This window comes from Lycorma delicatula, chromosome 5 (assembly GCF_047948215.1).
Source record: "Lycorma delicatula isolate Av1 chromosome 5, ASM4794821v1, whole genome shotgun sequence".
Taxonomy (NCBI): domain Eukaryota; kingdom Metazoa; phylum Arthropoda; class Insecta; order Hemiptera; family Fulgoridae; genus Lycorma; species Lycorma delicatula.
In genome coordinates, this window is record NC_134459.1 from 56894197 (window position 1) to 56908196 (window position 14000).

The 14000-nt window shown below is 30.1% G+C and overlaps 1 protein-coding gene across 5 annotated transcripts in view; it reads left to right on the top strand.

The window, feature by feature from the left end:
• The first annotated feature begins 4632 nt into the window (after nt 1-4632).
• The window catches only part of LOC142324974 (centrosomal protein of 78 kDa-like), a 37895-nt gene continuing 28527 nt past the window's right edge, over nt 4633-14000 (top strand). For 2 of the 5 annotated variants that reach the window (XM_075366167.1, XM_075366170.1), the window contains exons 1-3: nt 4633-5013; nt 6408-6613; nt 7683-7928. In XM_075366167.1, the coding sequence (XP_075222282.1) occupies nt 6418-6613; nt 7683-7928 (442 nt within the window). In that variant the 5' untranslated portion in view covers nt 4633-5013; nt 6408-6417. The remainder of the gene's footprint in view (nt 5014-6407; nt 6614-7682; nt 7929-14000) is intronic. The other 3 variants (XM_075366171.1, XM_075366166.1, XM_075366168.1) reach the window with 3 other exon arrangements.

The window sequence follows — 14000 nt, forward strand, 5'->3', positions numbered from 1 at the left end:
AACCATATTTTAGGAATCTTTGTAACTAAAAATTTAATTTAAGTTTACAGTAAAAGTTATTACAAAAACCATGCCTTAACTTCAATTTAGTTAATCCAAATGACTGTTAAATAATATATATTTATTTTAAAGCAATTCTTTTAATTACCATACTCCTATGTACCAATACAAATTAATTTATATTTAACAGATCAAATCTAAATTGAAATAGGATGACTTTATTTCATTACACAAACTGAAGCACTTTCTCAAACTTGATTTGCATCATCAGCTACATAGATTTATATGTATTTTACAAAAAACATTATATACTTGAATTCATGATAATATACCACATAATTTTGTTAAAAATCTTTAAATTAAAATGTAATTTGTTATACTTTAAAATCTTATATAATTTTTTTTTAAAATTATAATCAAAACAAGAAGAAAAAAATATACAGCAAAATGTATATAATATGGTGATGAGTAGCAAACTGTACAGTTCTAATTTGTAATACAATAAATTTTCTGTAAATAGGGCCTATATTTAAACATTTATATAGAACTTTGCTGGAACATGCTTTCATCCAAAGTACAAAATTCATGGGCATAACAAATTTCAGTAATTCTCAAAACAAAACATTTTCAAAATAACTACGCACTGCTTTTTTTTTAACCTCCGGGACCACCGTTAGGTATTGCTTCAGAGGATGAGATGAGTGATTTGTAGTGTTTGTGGAAAAACATACTTGACCGGGATTCGAACCCGGTCCTCCGGATGAAAGGCCGAGGCGCTACCACGGAGGCCGGCAGCATCGCCATACATATTTGTTTTAATGTAAAATTGTATCGTTATGGTACGTTCGTACCGCAATATGCCAATATTTAAAAACTGTTTTTATCACTGGTTTTAACAGCAGATTTGTAGAAAAAAATATGCGATAGAGAAACGTACCATGACGATACAGTGTTTACATTAAAAAAAAATAACTAGCAGTTTTATAAATTACAATATCTATAGAAATGATTATAAGAGCAATAAATGCGTACAACAGCAAGATAGCCTAGCAGCAATGCGTGCTGAAGAACACATAACGATTATTTCTCCCAAACGAAAATAATTTTTGTATTCAATGCTACCAACATAATAGTAATAAAAAAGTAACGGAATATACTAATTGTTCTACCTTTTATACAAATTAAATTACTCTATTTCCAGTTTTTAATAGAGCTTCGCATTTTGAGATTATCCGAGTAAAAAACTAAACTTTTCATTCTGCTAAATAAAATTCGTTTCTGTCCATTGGCTGTGGTCGCTTAACACTTGGATCAGTTACATTACTAATAATCCACCGGGTTGGTTTAATGGTGAACGCGTCTGATTTGGAAGGCGAGGGTTGCAGCGTTCAAGTCCCAGTAGTCAGTTATTTTTACACGGATTTCAATAGTAGATCGTGGAGACCGGTGTTCTTTGTTGGTGGTTGGGTTTCAAACCCAACCAGGAATGGTCAAACTGAGACTGTACAAGACTTTTACACTCATACATCATCCTCTTAAGTATTATATGAAGGGTAATTACCGTAGGCTAAACAGGGAAAAAATGAAGTTACTTCAGCACTTTAATAAAGGTCATGAATACCGCGTCTGTTTTAATCCTAGCCCAAAATTATTTATTTCATCAAAATAATATACTTTTAGTAATTAGATTAGCTGTAATACAGAAGATATTTTTGGAGAAATGTGGAGAGCTTTGGTTTTAGAGAAAGGTTTTATTTTGTATTTTAGATTTAAATATTTGTCAACCAAAAACTTCAAACCATAATAAAATAATTTTCTAAAAAATCTGCACTATTTTTATAGTAAGACTTTTCTAACAAATTTATTTTTAAATATTGGTATTTCTTGAGGTAAATACTTGACTCAAGTATTAACATCCAAGATTTGTGATACAAAACTTGAATAAATTAAACACCTGAAATTTCACTAAATGTTATTACAATAGTCAGTACAATAATTTGACATTAAAGTTAACAAAATACCAAGTTTATACTAAGATACGTCTACCAGTACAAAGTTATGATTACCAAGGGTGAATTGATGGAATTTCAAAAATTATTTAAAAGCATACTTAGTATTTACTCCTAACGTGTACATTGCAATCTGTTCAACAAGTGAACAATAAGCAGCTCTCTCGCCCATTGAGATGAGGATGATATATGACATATAAATGAGATTAGCACACTGCATTTTACCTTGGTCCTTTTGTGTTCCATATACCCAATGTTTTGGCATATTTCAATAACTTAATGGACATTTTGCATAGCACTGTACTTAAGTATATTCCTATGAAGAAAACCCATAACCTTGATTTCCTTGTGGTTCTCTGCTGAACTTAGGCATTTGGTAGTGAGAAAGAAAGATGTCCATAAAAGGTTTAAAACTTTTTTTGATTCTAATGATTACTTTGAATTTTGTTGGCTGCAATCAGTGTGCAAGGATCTTAGCTCTTATTTATACTGAGTACATCTCCCATATTAATAGCATTATCCCTCTGAATATCATATCTTTTTGGAACTTCTTTAATGACATAAAAGATTCCTCAAGTTTTGCAGAAACTTACTACCTTGGCAGTAGCTTTGAGTCTTCCCTTGCTGATCATCTCTCCTCTGTATATGCTCAAGACGATGCTCCTACTCCTCATTACCTGTTTGAAACTTCTTTTAATCTCTGGGTGTGTGCTGGATGAGACTGATGTTGAGAGTAAACTGTTCTCCCTTGATCTATATAAGAGTGTGGGACCTGATGAAATACCACCCGGTTCTTAACTTACAGTAATTTTTAATAGACTTTTAGAACTTGGAGTCTTCTCAGATAGACTGAAGACCAGTTATGCAGTTCTTATTCAAAAAATTACAGATGTTGCTGAAGTATAGAACTACCAACTGATTGTTACCCGGCTAGCCTTGGGTAAAAATTTTGGGTCTGTTTGATTATATGGGTCTCCACTGTGTGGTATCATTAAGCAGGAGCAGCATGGTTTTACTTGTAGTAGATCTAGCACTGCAAACCTCATTCATTCCTTATGAATATTATTCCTCTTTCAGAGAAGGTAAGCGGTTGATAATGTTTACATCAACTACTCTAAGGCATTTGATATAGTCAGTCATAGACATCTTGCTAAGTTAAACGCTTATGGCAGTTTTCTTTGGTGGTTTCACTCCTATCTTGCTAACCGGACACTCATTGTTAAATTTCTTGGTACTTCTTCATGAGCTTTTGTTGTGACATCTGGAGTTCCACAAGGGTCCCTTCTTATTTACCATCTTTTTGAATGATATTGTGGACTGCATCAATGTTGGGTGCCTGTTGTTTGCTGATGACATTAAGATCTACACTTCTATCTCTTCTGTGGATAATTGACACCAGCTCCAGCATTGTCTCACTAACAGAGATGAATGGTGTGCACTGAATTGTGAGGATTAATTGTGGCAAGTGCATTGTGTCACTTTTCATCTCATTAGAATGTCCAAGAGGGGTCTGAGTGTGAAGGCTATGAGGATAGTTTATATTGCGCTTGTCAGAACAGTTATGTAGTGTTGTTTGTTCACCTCAACGGCTTGGACACATACGGCGTCCCCGGAGGATTGAAGACAGATTTTTGCGTGTTGTTGAGCTTGGCTTTGAATACTGGACTGTGCCACTGGGTGCTGTGGGGCAGATTTTGGGGTTGGAGCCATTGCTAAGAAGGCGATGGTTGCATTTTATTATGTTTCTATGTAAAGTTCGGATCGGTGAGGTGGAGTGTCCTGAACTGCTTGATATCAGAATTACATGCCGGACTTGTTCATCACAACTGTTCAGCCATCGTGTGTGTTCCACTAGTTACGAGCTGCATAGTACTGTTCCGCAACTTTACAGTCGGCAACTTGGTCTTTCCGCTCCATGACTTCTTTCATAATAGCGGTTATCACTTGAAAAAATATTTAAATCTTTGCAGTGTATTACTATGCCCTATTTTCATTGTGAATTTGTTTATTTACAGCTAATTTATTGTTGTTACCGACTGTATTTCATCCATGTTTTGTTGTGTGTTTGTTTATCTTATTATTGTTGCATTCGGGTCACCGATTATCACATGTCTTCCTTTTATTGTTTTGAGTTGCAGAAATTATTCTTGTTATTTATAACACTGTTAAGATTATATTACTGTTATAACCTTATAGTCATTACATCATGTTATAGGCCTATACTTGTTACCATTTTATTACTGTTATTTTGTTACCGGTACTTTTTATATTGTTGGATTGAGCTCATGATCATCCTGTTATTATTTATTGTATCTGGTCTTCTAAATAAGTAACTGTTATGTTTTTCTTTTATAATCCATCTTGGACTTGTAAGTAATATATATTTTTTTGAATTGGCGTATGCCGTTAATAAATAAATAAATTAAGATGTAGTCTTATACAAACTCAGGCAGACCGTTCCTTATGTGGTTAATTGAACATCAACCACAAAAGTACGCTGGTATCCATTGTCCAGCATTCAAATTCATATAAAAATAACTTAAGATTTACTAGGATTTGAACCTCAGAATCTTCGACTTCGAAAAACAGCTGTTAAAAACAAGTGACGCCACTATATAGTATGAGTGCATCAGCTGCGACAGACACCTGTTTGTAGAGCAGAAGGACGACGGTTAACTCAATTGTTTTATATTTTGAAAGAGACCATCTAATACGGCAATTGTTGATTCGTTTTGTTTGTATTTTATATGTACATTTTTTTGTAAATGGAGTGGATTTACTTCAATGTATAATTGTGTGGAACTGTTTCTGTTATGGATTTCGTTTTATGAAAACAACATAATATCAGCGGATGCGTGCTATTTCTAGCCGTTTCGAAATGTTCACCTCGTTCGTAATAATACCTTTTGAATTTAAAATATTGATTACGTTAGAATTGTGTTTTGTAGTGAATGGCTAAGTGCGTGAATAATTTTATTGTTTCTGAACTTTAAAAATATCGCAGGTAACGTTTTGTTTATTGATTTTGTATGCCTTAATTAAGCTCACTTTCGTAAGCTTAATCAAGCCCAGTTTCAATTGCATTGCCGTTTCATTGAATCTAATTATTTTAACCAAGATGTGTAATGCCAATAAGTATATTACTTCTCTTGAGTACCCATTGGTTATAACAGTTAACAGTACTAGTGTATTTTACACGCTATGTTAGCCATACCTGTATGCCAATCATGAATTTTAGTCTTTTGTTGTATTATTTATTAGTAATTTGGTACATCATTTGAAGATGTCACTCGACTGGTAAATTACTGTGAGCAACTTTGTAAACAGTTTTTTTTTATTTGCACATTAAATCTTTTATGTAATTTACTATTACTTTTTCTCAATATACCCACAAAAAAGTGTTAACTGCAGAGATAATCAGTTTCTGGGCTCTTAGTCATTTGTAATGGCTTTATTTTTATGAAAACTTTTATTCTTTAAAGAAAATGATACATTAATATTTAATACATTAAGACCCTAATCTTAAGCTAACTAAATAGAGAAAGATTAAAACTTAAATATTGCTTCATTATTTCATACGTACAAGTAAATTTAATTTTATAGTTAACAAAGTTGTTTGATTTGAACTAGTTTCAGTTCTATTGATTTTGGATGTGCTTACTTACTCTGGTGGCTTCTTCAGTTTTATTCACATTACAGTAGATAAATAGTTACTGTTAAGTTTCACTGTAACTTTTATATTTATGACCATAAATAAGAAAACTATAAGTACATATTTTTCTCTAGGAAGTAATAAAAACTTATTGGAAGGTATAATTATTCATTTTCCTTTAATTATTTACTTTTATTTATACACTGTTTGTGACTCACCAGAAGGTATACAATTGTCAAAGAATAGATGGCAATTTTGGTTAATAATACTACAGTAATTGCATACATTGACAAAATCATTTTAAAAAAAATAATTCCATTAATAAAAATATCCATCTGTTGTAAATATAAAAAAATACTTACCGTATCTATTACAGACATTTATCACCAAAAAAATAAAATCCATTAAACTATCAATTTCCAAACCATGATGTGGTTTTATTTTAATTTAATGTGCTTTTTAATAAAGAAATTCCTTGGAGAAACGAAAGACATTTACCAATAATAGATCATGTAATTCTTTAACTTTGTTGTTTACCTTTGTTCGTTTAACTTCTTTGGTTTTACTTTGTTTAATGGTACTGAGTGTACATACATAGATGGATTTACTAGGAAAAATAAATTAAAAATAAAAATTTAAAAGATAAATTAATTATCATAAATTATTTGAAGAAACTTTTTTCAGAACAGAAATAACCTTTTTGTTGTAAGTGCTAATGTGTGACATTTTTGATTACTTTTTTACAGTATGTAAAAAATGATTAAAAATAGAAGAAACAGTAATGATTATGACATAAGAAGAGATTTTAATGAAGAAAGATTGGAAAAGAAATCACCGAATTTTGAAAAGAGGAGTAATCAGACGAAAATGGTTTCTAATTTAAAATTTAATGCTGAAAACAATTCATTAAAATCATACTCGAACAGAAGTAGTAAACAGTCCTGTAGCTCTGGTAAGAGAATGTAATCTTCATTTACTCATATTCTCTGCATTTAATTTTAATGCTATTATAACTACTGGTTGAATTTTATGATTATAGCAACACATTTTCACAGTTTTTCTTACTTTATACTAATTCTTCCATCACATAATGTTAATAGAGGAAAGTTTTTTTTTATTGTTTATCACATTAAAAAAAACACCTTGTATTATTGCCAGGAAATCTTAACATTTTGATTTTTTGTTCCTGAACCCCTGAACTGTTATTGTATTCTACTCTTATAGTTTTTTTTAACCTCTGGGAACTCTGTTAGGTATTGCTTCAGAGGATTAGTTGATTGAATTGTAGCGTATGAAAATGCCATGCCTGACTGGGATTCGAACTCGGGATCTCCGGGTTCGGGAAACCCGGGAAAGGCTGAGACACTACTACTTGCACTATGGAAGCTGTCAATCTTATAGTTGTTTCTTCCACGTACAAAATTAAAAAGTAATAGAGACTGCATCTTTCTTTCACTATGGAAATTACTTTCCTTATTCTCTATTCTTATTATTCTTTGGGTGTTACTATAGACAGCTTATGTTGTTACAATTTTAGCTTCATTACCCCAAATTTTTATCATATTTTATAAAAAACATGATAAATTTATGTTTCCTATAATAGTTTTCTTTTCTGCACATCTCTCATTCAACAGGTCTTCCTTTGCTACTTTAGATTTTCTACTAATTTAATTTTGTGTATGTTAGAACAATTTTCCGCCTTCATCATTTTTAGTGTTTTTATTCTTATGATTGCATCCAACAATTTTAATGTATTTCTAGTTGTCCAGGGTTTTCAGCCAAGTTTTCTTTATATCTAAAGTCTCACTTCCTGCCTTAATTATTAATTTTTAGAATTATCTGTTTATTTTCTCATGAGTATGCTTTCCCTAATAATTTTCAAAAGTAAGGGAATCAAATTTGTATTTAACTAGGCCCTTCCTGTTACAGTGTGTTGTCTGACTGTTTCTTATACCATAATATTATCTCTGATTTATTTAATAATTTCAGATAAATATTAATTTTTGTTAAAACTTTTGCAGGTTATTATAGTATGTTACCATCTGCCAGAGAACGTATTGAAAATCAACATAATTTTTCAAAGCATTACAAATATCTTTGTGAAGTTAACAATACAGTGCCTAAAGTAAGAGTCCAACAGGATCAGGTATTAGAATTTTATGGTGATAGAATAAGAATGGAAGATTGGTTACCAATTATAAAAGCAATTGAAAATGATCATTCATTGAAAATAATAAAAATATATAACCGAAATTTAAGTCATCCAGGTAGGTAGATGTCGTCTATAAATGAATCTGTTGATGTAAAGTGGGTTTGGGTGAAGCCATTACAGTTCAGAGAAATTTCTATTCTGGAATATTTTGTTGGTAGTGTATGATACACTGATAAAAACTATGTTAGACAACTTCAGTAACAATAAAATATATTTTTTAATTGGCCTTTCCTCTCCTTTACCAAGTTCTTTTTAGAAATTTTAATTGAGAAAGTAGGTTTTTATACTGATCGGTAATGACAAAAATTATGAAGCAAAACCTTATTACTAATATATTCAACTTAGAATATAATAATATAATACTTTAAATATATACCGCTGATTGGTTGAATGTCATATATTAGCTATTTTCAGACCTGTCTGTAATGCAGCATTTTCTTAATTCAGACTTAAGTTATGATTAATTTATTTGTAAGTTGAATCCATCTGTTAATGATATAATTTGGTTGTTGCAGACCAATTTATACCTTTGTAGGAGGACTAGTTGGCTTGGTACCAAAAGATTAAAATTTCTAAATTTTAAATTGGTTTACAGACTGTTCAATGCAGTGTAATAAAACAAAACAAAAATCACTATAACTGATTTAGTTGTATGATACTTAAGTAGTTACATCACCTACAGCCTTATTTAATGGGAACCTTAAAGTCTCTCATTGTCTTTTGCTTGTTTGTGTGTTATCAGTTTACACTAAGCTTTGTTAAATCTGAGGTTATTCTTCAACTAAATAATTTGAATTATGATGCAGTCAGATATTCCAGGTTGATGCTCGGTTCTAAGAATGTGTAGGTCTATGAATATCTTTTTTGCAGCATACATTTAGATAGCTAGTCCAAAAAGCATTGGTGAGTAATATATTGCTCCCATCGCAGGGTAAAATATTCTCATCTTTTAAAAATTCAAGTGGAAGTTTATGAAATGAGGCAAAAATAATGCTTTTGTTTTTATAAGTGTGTTACAATTTTCTGTTTGAACTGATGCTCTATCGTTTCTGTTTATGAGAGTACTTACCGCATCTCATAAATAGTAAGTATCCATGATGACTCTATTAAGTAATAGAATATTTTAGCTATTAAGTTGCATCCTCAGAAAAACAGTTAACATTTAAAATGTGCTGTTTCATTATAGATTATTGTTCTGTATAATATTTTAAAGAGGTTTAATTATTAACTTAGCTCCTTTAATCATACGAACAGAAATAGTATTATGATTGTTATAATCTTATAATGTAGTACATTATTACATTAAAATGGAATTGACTTGTTTTTTACTATTGACCCTCATTTAGCATTTTGTATTTGTCATTATGAAATTCTCGTATTTATTTTTTATGTTATGAAAGAAAACCTTGTGTTGAAGATTTAGTGTTGAATCACGTGATGAAATAAAATTGAGTTTCATATTGAATTAAAGCTTATTTTTTTATGAATTTTTGTTGTCAGTTTCAATTTACATGAAGAATAATGGATAATTTACATGAATGGGGAATAATGAATAATTAGATATGATATGTATCCTGTTTTTCAACTCTTTTCCTGGTAATGCAATTTCAATATTTCATAACTTCATTAAGAAATAATGGTAAGAATTACATTTACATGAAGTTGTTACTCTTTTCTAACAAATGGCTGAGATCCCTAGCAGTTTTAAACCCTTCCTGAGTCATATATTCACAAATCCAAAACAATTCTTTCTTATTCAGCAGCATTATGTTATTAACAAAGTTGTTAATAAGATTCAGTTCTTCAAAGACAAGCATCTTTGTATTTTCTGATGTGTACTACAGAGTAAACAGTATAGAGAGATTTCTTCTTTTTTTATATTTAATGATTATATAAATGAAAAATAACTAAAGTTGTAGATGTTTTGAATTTTTAAAAGGGCTTTTTTCAGAGGGTAGCTTACGTTATATATATTACGGTTTAAAACAGTTTTATTTATTTTAATGCATTATATATTCAAAATAAAATGAAAATTTATGCTAAAAAAAAAGAAGTTATATGATAAATTGATGACTTACTTGTATTTCCAAGAAAGCCACTTCTTAATTTCATAGTAAACTGAAGCATTGTGGATAAATTGCCTCCTCCTGACCCAAACTGATATAACAACAAAAAAATCTTGTAATATTTCTTTTGGAATCAAAAAGAAAGGTTTTACAAAATTTAATTCTTTAACACATTTGCATAATAAGTTTTTTGTGTTTACCTAGCCAAGAAAAATGATTTAGTTTTTTTATATGTTTGCCACTGTTAGTATCTGTCTGGTATATGGAATATATTTTTATTGAAATGTGTGGATCATGTATGTACTTTTTAACATTTTAATTTGTGTTTGTATATTTTCAATGAAACTTTAAAAATATTCCAGTATAAGATTATGGCAACTAATGTATAAATTTAAACAATGTTATGAGTGGTTTAATTTTTTGTAACTTGACAGATTAATAATCTGGAACAAAAACTCTCGGCACGTCAACTGTCAATAATAGCATTAGAAAAGTGCATGTAATTATCAGGTAAAATTGTTTGGCAACTATCTGTGAAATGTCAGAAGTGGGAATTTGTAAAAATTTGTTACTTAACTGAAAAATTATACACATATTACAATATGGTAAAATTTGCACCTCAGCTGCTACCGAAAAATTATAAACACATTTTTGCCTGTTGAGAAGAAATAATGATCGAAACCTTTTTAAGATTATTTTTAACTGCTGGTGTAAAATGTGCGACTTGTAAAAAAACTCCAAAATCATCATTTCCAATATAAAGTACTATTACAAATCGCTCCAAAATCAAGTTCTGTTGTCTTCATATTTTTGTTGTTCATTATGAGCTCAGTACTACAAAATATTTTATTTAATAGAGAGGCTGTGAAAAAAAAGAGATATGAGACAGTAATTTATAGGTGCTTCATCTGTTCTTCTTTTGCTGTTTTTTACAAATGAATTTTTGAAACTGTATACAAGATATGGTTCAGAAGAAAGGGCCAATCGGTAATAGGATGAAAACAGTTGAAAAAATTAAAAATCTATTAATGGTTTCAAATATTTACATATATATTTACTTTATTTTTCCACACAATCACCATTTTGTTCATAATACTTTTGATATAGTGAAACAAGCTTCTTTAAACAAACTGCATAAAATTCTGCCATCTGGGATTGTAGCCACTTTCACACAGTTTTTCACCTCTTCATTTTTCTCAAGTCATTGAGATTCAAGCCAGTTTTTGAGGTGTAGGAAAATATGGTAGACACTAGGTGTGAAATCAGGACTGTAAAGGGAATAATAAAAAATCTCCCATTCATTTGTGCATGCAGCCATGTGTGGATGTGTGTTATCATGCAAAAGAGCAATTTCTGATCTCAGCATTCCCTGTTGTTAGATTTGAATGCCACGATGCAATTTAGAATGTGTTTCGCAATACTTGTGATATGATGGATGTTCCAGGTTCCATGAAATCAATCAAAACTACACCCTTCTGGTTCCAGAATACAGGTGCCATGTGTTTCCTTTGAGATTGGACTTGTTTGAATTTTTCAGATTAGGTGTACACCTAAACTATCCACTTAAACTGATATGTATTGGCATACATATAAATCACCAGTGATGATATGGAAAAAAAAAGTTGTCTCTTTGTAGTTAAAGTGGTTGAGAAAAGCACATGCAGATTTCATTCTGTGATCTTTATGAGCAATTGTCAAAATTTTCAGCACCCATCATGCACAGTTTATGACGCCAAGAGTGTCAGTCATGGTTCTCAACAATGTTGTCTTTGAAACTTCTGGAAATTCTAGAGAAAGATTGCTAATCATAAAGCAATGATCTCTCACTTTTGCATTCACACATTCGATGAGATCGTCAATCCCAACACTAAGCCTGCCATTTTTCTTTCATCATGAAAATTTGTATGACCTTCCTTAAACTCATGACACAATCATCTACCTTATTGTTCACTCAGGTAGGCCAATTAAGTTTAACACAATTAACAGTGAATATTAGCAGCATTATGTCCTCTTGCAATTATTAGAAATCTAATCATCTCAACATACACTCATCTTAAAATACTGTATTGTAGAGGCAAACAACGAACCGACGGCAATATGGCGGTTACATGCCCAACAGACCACTTAAAGCTACTGCACATTTGCAAACCAATAAGTGTTGCCTGATGCTGTTTATAACTCATCAGACTTTACTTTTGAACTCTACTTTATACTACAAAATTGATGTCTTAAAATTCTGAGATTAAAGAAGATTTTCTGTTGCACAGACAGTATTCCAGCAAGCTTACCAACAGACAAATGCTGTATTTTAACTGTGCACCGAAATACTTTGATGAAGATAGTCAAATTAACGTAAATTAATGCATTCTTTTTCTAATATAGTTTGGTTTCTTTACTGACAGTAATGGTCAAGAGTAAAAACTATAGGTAAAATTGAGTAAAAGAAATAAGTGAGGATTTTTATTTAGTAATATATTGAAGTTAAATATTAGCATAGAACAGAAACAAATACAATTGCTGAATTAGGTTAAATAAAATTTCCTAAGAAAAAATTGAAAATGTTTAGTGTATAAAAAGTTAAGTAAAATAGTTAATAAAACAAAAATAAATAAATATATTCATTTTTTTTCTGATATTGGTGAGTCTTAACAAATTGCTGTGGTTAACAAAATAAATGAATGTAAATATGCTTGTATGGTAAGTTAAATGGTCATATTGTACAGGGTCACATGATGAAACACATACAACACAAGTCAGTAAAAAAATAGCTAGATGTTATATAAAGATTAAATTAAAAAATTAACAAAGAAAACTAAAGTTCTTCTTTAACAGTGATTAATTATTGAAATTTAGCAACTGTCAATATTTATAAATCACTTCTATTGTAATTTTTGGTAAAAGGACATAACAAAGTTTGCTTTGGCATTAAAGCTTAAAGAAACTCAATATAACAAAGCTTATCAATAAATAGGCTTGTCTATTAGTTGATTGATAACAATCAAGTGAATTTTTTGAATCAAGGAAGATTCCTAAGACGAACACAGTAAAAGATTAAAGTGTAAAGAAACACTAGAAATACTCTATAAGAAAAATGCTAGAATAAAGTCAAGCAAATTAAGAAAAGAGAGTAAATATTAGTCCATCAAGAAAAACTACAAGGAAAAATAACAAAAACTTTACCTCAAGATATCATAATGTAAACTGTTTGAAAGCTAAGCTAAGAAAAACAATAGAAGAACCATAGCATTATGGGTGAGGTGGGGTAGAAGGTCCCCTCGCAAAAATTGTTTTTATGTTCAGTTAATATCTAAGGATCTAAAAATCTTTGTAAAAAGTGAAGTTAGCTTGAATATATTACTTTATCTCTATGCAAATTATTTATACTAAAATGAAACTATTATTATTTTTTTTTAATAAAAGTTATAAAACCATTATTTACTTTTTTATTATTTTTATTGTGTAATACAGGTGATCCAATGAATTGGTGAATTTAAAATGTAATGAGCTGTAAATTCTTTCAGATATATCTTTTTTTAATATGTAAACAAATTTTATTTATGATGACATTATAATTATGTTAGCAAAATTGCATTTCATAAAAGTAAGGTCCTTCTGATGACTATTTCATTAGACACTTGGTAAATAATTAGGACATTCATCACTCTTTGTGATGAATTAATTTCTAGTTCAATGTTTCAAACCTGAATTTTGTGGAATATTGGTGCACTGAGTAGTTAAGTTTTCAAATAATAAACTTGAAAATACTTTTCAGAAAATTAAATTTCTGAAAAGTCAGGTGACCTGGCTCGCACTTGTTCTTGTTCCCATATCAGGAAAAAAAATAATAAGAAAATGAATTCTGTAAAATTGCTTTGAAGCTTGTATGGCTTGCAGTTAGTTACATCTTATTGAAAAAGCTTTCCTTATTTATTTTAGGATAAGTACCTAAAAAGGGTTTTACAATTACATGAGAATGTAACAGTCCTCTAGCCCTTTCTTTAATTTTTGGAAAACATAAGGCCTGTAATTCTACAGGGAGAAGTCAACAAAATTTTTGTTGT